The 8,643-nt window shown below is 35.3% G+C and overlaps 1 protein-coding gene across 1 annotated transcript in view; it reads right to left on the bottom strand.

Moving 5' to 3' along the window:
* Window positions 1-2,104: 2,104 nt before the first annotated feature.
* The window catches only part of SPINK5 (serine peptidase inhibitor Kazal type 5), a 73,896-nt gene continuing 67,357 nt past the window's right edge, over window positions 2,105-8,643 (bottom strand). The window contains exons 31-33 of the mRNA XM_002816050.3: window positions 8,001-8,131; window positions 5,508-5,598; window positions 2,105-2,404 (exon numbers count right to left, since the gene is read on the bottom strand). Of these exons, the coding sequence (XP_002816096.2) occupies window positions 2,396-2,404; window positions 5,508-5,598; window positions 8,001-8,131 (231 nt within the window). The 3' untranslated portion in view covers window positions 2,105-2,395. The remainder of the gene's footprint in view (window positions 2,405-5,507; window positions 5,599-8,000; window positions 8,132-8,643) is intronic.

Below are 8,643 nucleotides of genomic sequence, written 5' to 3'. Positions count from 1 at the left end.
TAACTATTTGGTAGTAGTGGACAGATGGGGCTGACAGAAGCATTTTGGCTTTCTTTAGTCCCATCTTAGCATCACCTTCTGGTTTAGAATTTTAGATCTAGTTTTGAAGCCTCAGTGAGATAGGTCTGGTTTTCATTTACCTCCTGTCCATCAGGATATAACTTAAGTAACTCAAAGATTAGTTTACTTGATATTTAGTGAAGCTATTTATTTGTTACCATTTTGACATAGATTCCATTTTATATACACTCCTAGTTTGTATACACCCCAAAAGAAATCAACTTTTAGCTTTTTAAATCACAAGCAATGTGTTCTGCACATTCACTCTCTTAACCCCAATCCTTGAGCCTCACACTATTTTCTACGATATTTTCCTTGGTCATGTTCTATTCCTGACCTCTGCACCCACCCTGCCCTCCACCTTTGATTCTTACTCCTGAGGTCACTGGGCTTCTCCTCATTTCTTTGTCTCATCCCATTCCAGACTATTATATCCTCTACCCCACTCTATCCCTAAGCCAAACGCTTTCTCTGTACTCAGAGTGATTACCAAGAATTGGTTAAGTCTTAAGGACAGGATAAGAATGCCTTTTGAGTATATTAATAATAATAAAATAAATATGTTTGTGTTTATATTCTAATCAAATATTCAAAATGACATAACAAAACACCTTCTCAGAAAAACATATGTTTTAGCCAGAAAAAGAGTTTTTCTGCATTTCCTATAAGTGAACAGGAAGAAGATAAAATCTCATATGTCATGGGCACTCTGAACCCATCCTGTACATCCTGAAATTGCCAAATAATAATAATAATAATTCAACAGGAATTACTCCATATTTCTCATGCTTGAAAAAATTATTTATTGACCCTTCTTCTTTTTTTCTTAATGTAACATAGAAAAGAATGCAGCATAAGGGATAACTTATTTTCACTCAGTTACAAAGGAAAAATAGGATTTAGTGATATTTTTCAATAATCTTCCCATCATTCATCCTAGAAGAGAAGACGGGTAGGTTAGATGCTAGAACCCAGAGATATTTTAATTGAGCTAGTAGAGACTTAAAAAAAAGAGGGGAAAAATAACAAATTAACTTCCCAAATCCAAGTAAATCTGTCACATCAGGCTAGTTCTTCTGGAGCTGAAAACGTCTTGCAGCAAAATGGATTTTCCATATAATTTCTCCCTATGGAGTGTATTCAGAACTAGCCCAGAATTTTCAAGTGAACAAAGCGACTAGGTAGAGTAGGGATTTACAGAGTTTCAGCATAGAGGAAGGTGCTTACAAGCATTTCATCCACCCCTACCTAGTGCCTGCATTCCTCCTCTGATTTCCCACGTCCATTAGCTCATGGCAGCACTGCGTTGCCTAATACGGTGATCTCTACCCACATGTATCTCTTGAGTACTTGAAATGTGGCTGGTCCACACTGAGATGTGCTGTAAGTGTAAAATATACACCAAAATCAAAGACTTAGTAAATTTAAAAGTTTATATTGATTATATTAATAGTTTTGATATCTTAAGCTAGATGAAATATATTATTAAAATTAATAATTTTATAATTATTATTTGTAACCTCTAGAAAATTTAAAATTGCATATATGGCTTAAATTACATTTCTATTGGAGAGTGCCACTGTAGATGCTTACACAAATTGGTAATTAATTTTCTTAGTTCTTCCCAGATTATGGGTACAAGGCTGTGATATAGGAAATTGTCAAGAGGTAACTTAATGAATAGACATGAAAACTTACTGGTTTATGTCTTTGGATGGGACCTAAATAACTGAGAGGCAGTTATCCCATTCATGAAAATGCAGAAAGGGGAGCTGGTATGGTAATGAATACTTAAGATGAAGCTGATTTATAGCTAGTTTAACTTTGTATAGCTGTTGGCTGATGGGAACCCATATCTCCCCACCTCTCTTCTAGACAGTCCTTCTCAGCTATGACAGCAACTTAAGCAGGAAAAAAGTGAACATTCTCTGTCCACCAATGGGTTTAGCAAGACAAAAAGACAAAAGGGTAGAGTTTATTCAGTTTCTTTAAAAGCAAATATCTATTTTCCAGACAGTGAGAAAGAAATCCCTGAAAGGGTGTTCTGCTGAGTTTACTTTTATTGAACAGGCAGTTGGAACAGACAGCATTGTAATCAGGACATTTTGAGGGCTCAGACTTGGTGGAGATGTCTTTATACCCTCAGATCACAGAGTCTAGGAGGAAAGAGATGGAAAAGACTGAAAATCAGTGAGTCCATTCCCAACAGCTCTGTATTGTTTTCTATAGCAAATAAGACAAGCTCCGAAGAATTCTTTGTATATACATATGGTGAAGGTAGGTGATTCAGAATTGGGGTTTGTTTTTTCCCTCATGGCTTTCAACAATCTTCCCGTCATTCGTCCTAGAAGAGAAGATGGGTAGGTTAGACGCTAGAACCCAGAGATATTGCAGAAATGTGGGCTGTATATTTATAGCTGCATCTTAATCAAAGAAATCCATAGATTCTGCATTCTGCAAAGAAGTAGCAATTTAAAATCACTTTCACATTTTATCCAGTTTGATACAACAAATATTGAGCACCTAGTATGTACTACGTGTTGAGGTGGACACAAATATGAACATGGCTTAATTCTGCCTTTGATTACATGCAGCCTTCATGCTGATGAAAAAGAAGTAGGTGTCATTAGCACCATTTTGCAGATGAGGAAATTGAGCTTCAGAGAAGTTTAGTAACTTGCCACTGTCATGTTAGGTCATAACTTGAATTCAATTCCTGTAATACGAATGTTTTTCTACTATAGTTTGTTGTAGACAGCTAGAATGTAATCAGCTGTCTTCCTTTGCCTGACTCATCCATATATTTGAAATCAGCCTTTAAAACACTAAATGAATATTTAAAAATAATCTTATAGCGGGTGAGGGCCTCGGGAAGTTTTCTTTCACATAATTTCACATCTTCAACTAGTACCACCTGGGGCACGAGCAGCACTGTCATTCCAAACTCAAATCTCCACTTCATTGCCTATATCAACTCCAGGAGGTTTTCTTTGGTTTGAAAGTAGCAAGCTTCAGTTTTCCTGAATCCTTGAAAATCTGTCATGAAATTGACAGATATAGATAAGAATAGTCATTTATCTCACAAAATAATATTGGTATTTTTCTTAATATAGAAATTTCCTTCCAATATAGCAAAACATCCTTTAATTGAGATAATGCCTTCTCGAGAGCACTTAGTTTTCAGAATCTCCTGACAACTAAGGAATGGTAGTAGAGCACTGGAAATGAAGTTAGGATATCTACAATGAACCCAAGATATTATACTGAGGGACTTTAATAAGTGACATTTTCCCCCAGGATGATTTTCTGTAAAATGTGAAAGACAGTGATCCCTGCCCTAATCAAATGACTATTGTAACAGTACAAACAGAAAATGCACATAAAACTCTAAAGACCTATGTAAATCTCAGTAGTTACTGTATAATAGTTATTGCATAATAGAAAGTATTATGTACTCAGTAACAAAAGTGTGGGTTCCAAGATACTCAACCTACTTTTCCAAGAAAGTTGTGACTGCCTGGACTCTTATTCTATTCTTGAGATTCCAGACTTCCTTAGAGAAACTTCCACCCAGAAATAAAGTTCAAACAATAGGCTTCCACCCCAGTATATACATCCTTACTAGTCATCAGAACAATGCTAGGCCATGACCAGTCTGTACCAACTGTACCCGAGATCACACACTTGAATCTTACACAGGGACTGAAGTTCCACCTGTGTCCACGACGCTTTTAGTTTTTGTTTCATTAACTAACAGCATAATAATTTCTGTCATTATTAATGCCTGCTATACAACTCCAGTGGAAAGCATACACGCAGAAATGGAAGAACGGCACTCTTTTACAACACCTTGTGTGCTGAGCCCCGGCAAGATTCTTCATTATTTAAAGAAATACATCTTATCAGTATAAACCTATGGGAAGTTCTTTATAAAGCAGTTTTTCCAAGTTGCCTACACAGGATGAGAGTTACAGGGAAGTGTGGTCTAAGGTGTGGTCTATTGGACTGGCATAAAGCTATTTTGACCTTTCTCTCCTGAGATATATGAAAAGGTGAGTTTGTGAGGATGGGGAACAGTATATTCTGTCAATAAAATGGGAGCAAACTACTAAGAATTTCTATATAATAAGACAGCAAACACAATATAGGGACTAGAGTTAAAGTTTTAACTCTCTTTTTATGGATCCCGGTAAAGAACCAGAGTAGAGGTCTTTAAATGGGGGGTAAATAACTTTGTCAAGCCTACATGAGAAAGATAAGGTCTTCTGATTTCATTCCAGTCCTCAGCTTCCTCTACATTGCTTTCAGTTGCTAATGTGAAACTAGGAAGACTCTAGCTTATGATTCTTGTTTTCACAGTTTCCCATAACAAAGATTGTTGGGCAGACGTTTTTAATATGGCCTTATCTAGTATTGCTTGACTAAGATTTTCAAATCTGGCTGAATAGTTTCTGATTCCATTATTGCCAAAGCTTTTTGTGGCAGTGGAATGGAGCAAAGAGAATGTGAATAATAATAAATAGCTTTATTAAATATAATGCATTAAAATATTGTTTATTACATATAATTTTATTAAACTACAATTGAAAATAAGTTATTAAAAATAAATAAGCACTATACCATGGTCTACTTTTCTAAGTTCATACTTTGGACTCTTCTCTTTTTCTAAATTCATACTTTGGTCTTAGGCACAATAATAATAGTGACATTAATTTTTCAGACACTGTGCCAAATGTATAAAAGTCAGTATTTATTGAATATTTTCATAGATCATTGGGATATTTGGTTTAGAGTATTTATGTGATTTGCCAAGAGTCTCATATATGAAGCACAGCAAAAACTGAAATTTGCACTCATATTTATCCCATAACAAAACATTTTTCTCTTATTTGAAAATTCCTATTTTTTCATGTCACATACCATCTCCCTGAGGATGACTATTCAAATAGCCACCAGAGAGAAAGTTAAATCCAGTAACGTATGTTGAAACATCCTTTCAGGAGTTTAAATGAAATTGGTCAACTTTTAATGCTGGGAAATAATTTAATACAATGTAAAGTTCAAGATTATGGGCATTATATAGAAATTGTTTAAATCCAACTCTGTCACTCTCTGACCTCTCTTGGTCTCTGTCTCATCTTTTTATTATAGATCACAGAAAATAAAACCTATCCTGAAATAAGTAACGTTATGTTGGAGACATTGCTCATAAACAATCTATTAATGAACACATTAAATATTTTAAAATATTAACTGCTACTTATTTCCACTTATTTCAGTAATTACTTAATTATCTTTATAGTGAAAATGTGACCAATTCTGGGTCACCTGACCTAGTGTCACCTCTCTGGCCAGATAAATGTCCATTACTCAATGGAAGAGAACAAAACCAGAACCCACTGCTCCTCACAACGTAACCATGGAGGCCAGTCTACTTATATACTTACAGATGGGGGCATGCTGGCTGCAGTGGTTCCTGGGGTGCTGCTCTCCTCACACTTCCCTGTACTGCGGATGTGTGTATTTGTTTGGCGTATCCTAAAACAGATCAGAGGATGCTTCAACAATGAGGAAGTTCTCAGTTACAATAAGAAAATAAATAAGGACCAACATGCAGGACACTTGGGTATCAAACCAAACTATATTTAGAGGGAGGAGCTGGGATCTGCATTCAACTACTTTCATTTTCAGTAGGTATCATCCAGGCTGTCTCTCTTCTGCTCCAGATTTGTCCCCTAGCCCTGGACCTATCCTGTCACATTTCATTCACTGATATATTCATAGAGAATGTTGGAAATAAACTTGGAGATCATCTGGTCTAAAGGTGATCTCACATTTATAGATGCGAGAATCAGATCCCAGAGAGATGTTTGACTATATTGAGTACCAATAATATGACTTGGGGAAAAATATAACAAGACACAAATGATACAGTCTGGGTTTGGTAGTTGGAATGAATCTTAAGGAGTATGAATTTTAATGCCTCTCACTGGAGAAATATTATGAATCAGACATGTACTTGTTTGCCTCTGGTAATGGGAAACTCATTATCTATCAAGGCAGTGCAATTTGTCTTTTGGCATTGCTTAAATTGAAATTGCTCTCATATAACTTTCTCTAAAACCTTAGAAATGAATATTGTTTCCTTTTGCCTCAGATAACCTGATCCTTCTTTATAATATCTACTCCCAGCTCCCTTAGGCAAACAAACTATCCTGAGGTATGCTCTCTTAGTATTTTCATCATTTCAGTTTCTTACTCTAAAGTTCCCTTAAATAGATCACTTGTTATGGATCTATAAAGTTGATGAAAATGTTGAAGAAAATTATATGGATAATTTAGGCCCTGACATTTACAAGAAAGAGGAATTAAAGGATTTCTGGGGTGGAGATAAGGTATATATAGTAATGGAATTCCTGGACAGTTATATTTATTCATTTATTCCTTAAACAGGAATTTCTTAATTCTTAAAAACCTATAAGGTCTACAGATGAATTTCAAGTACTCCATGAGCCTATGAATATTATGTGTGTGGATTGTTCATATCACATTTTTTTTTAAATTTTCTTGAAAGGGGTAACTTTCTTCATATTATCTAAGGAATCTTTGGTCTTTGACAATTTAAGGAACTACTGTCTTCGAAATAACAGTAGGATAGTGGAGAAAAAAGAAAACTGTATTTAGACCCAAATCTATAAGGTCAAAATCCTGTCTGATTTACTTCCTAGCTTTGTAACTTTAAACAAATTACCTGGACTCTCTGAGCCTCAGATTAACCTTCTGAACAATAAAGATAATAACATTCTGTAGCAGATTGCAGGGATTCAGTGACTGAAATCTGAAAGTGCCTTATCTACCATACCTTACCTATAGATGAAGATTATATTCAGATTTTATGCTTTTAAGCATATGAACTGAGGAGCACCTTTTTCTTTTAAATATTTTTCCAGGATTAAAAAGCAGGATATCAGGGAGTCCTATCCTCATATTCTGGGCCTTGCTTATAGTGTCCTAAGAAGGATAAAGTAGTACTACAATGTAGGTCTGGGGTCAGGTAAGATGGAAAAACCAAGGTTTGTCACCATTCTCTCCTTGAAAGCTGGCCAAATGGTGGCCAGGAGAAGGGAAGGGATGCACATAGAGGCAAGGGGAAATTATTTAAAAATTATTTAAAAATTCAGACAGCATTTGAGCAGAGTAGCAACAACAAAACTAAAGCCAACAATAAGAGTATTAAAATGAATCCCTTGTATTTAACTTAAGATAAAAATATTTTCATATCTAGCAGTTCTTTTCAATCATCTGTGAAGTCAGCAGCTCAGAGAACTGTCTCCATTTCTCCAATGAAGGGAGTGAGATTCAGAATCATGAAATAATATGCCTCCAGATACCCAGATAGTCATAAATATGAGAGCAGACATCAGATCAGCCATTTATTTATTGTGCTTTCTTTTGTACAGTGCACTTTCCTTTTGCAAGGTACTACTTCTTTCAAGAGGCAGGGTTAAAGAAATGGGGAATATGTGGCTATATTATAGTCACAGGACCTTTTAGATATAATACACTGGGCTGGGTTTATATAGCAGTAGTTCTCTACTGTTTTTCTCCACTACACACAGAATGAATGATGTTCATGCTCCCATGACTGTACACAGGATTATACCAATATTCCGCAGTTGTAACCCCACTATTTTTTTCTTTCTCTTCTACTCAGTAGAGCATATAACAATGTAGGTAAGCAATTTACCAAAGGAATAGCCTTAAATCTTTTCTATTTTATATATAAGAAAGATAATTCACAAATTTTGAATTTTTAACTTCTATGATGAATAAATTACTTGCAACACATTTCAAATTTATATCAGTGCATTACTATGGGTTAACACTCTAGCTGAGAAATTCTAAACTGGAAGATATGATGGGGCAACTTGAATACTTACAGGTTTTCATGACAGAGCATGCAGGGATTGTTGTAGGTTTGGCCATCGTCACCACAGACAGGCTTTAAATCCTTTGGACAAAGATAACCTATCCTGGGCAATACTCGGTAGTCTTTGCACATCTCAGAATCCTGAAGAAGCAAAAAATAAAGCAGACTTACTTCATGGCATTCAAGGAGACGGATGGGCTTAAGAAAACCTCTTGAGTTCCTTAATCCAACTTAAATAAATGGTTGTAAAAGGAGTGTGATATACGTTATTCAAACTCAAAGATTGATTTTGCACCATATGAGGTGGATTTAACTTCCTGTATTTGGCAATTTTTAACTTGATAAGGTAAGTAAACAAAGAAACAAGGAATAGCAAAGCAATAAGAAAGCAAAAATCCTTTATAATATGTGACACAATTACCTGCCCTTAAGAAGAAATCTAGAATTATAGGCATGCTAGAAATAATATTTGCCTTTTTAAGTGAAGGTATTGGTTATATACAGCCTAGAAAGGAAAGACTCAGAGGTAAATACTCATAAATTGCACGAGTTTTTGAGTCCTAGCTCTACCACTAACTAGAGAAGTAACTTATCTAACTTTTCTCAGCCTTAATTTTCTCACCAGAAAATCATAAATAATAGTAGTCCTTACT

This window comes from Pongo abelii, chromosome 4 (genome assembly GCF_028885655.2).
Source record: "Pongo abelii isolate AG06213 chromosome 4, NHGRI_mPonAbe1-v2.0_pri, whole genome shotgun sequence".
NCBI classification, from domain to species: Eukaryota; Metazoa; Chordata; class Mammalia; order Primates; family Hominidae; genus Pongo; species Pongo abelii.
Note: the sequence above shows the minus strand (reverse complement) of the source record. Positions and strands in the feature narration are given on the sequence as shown.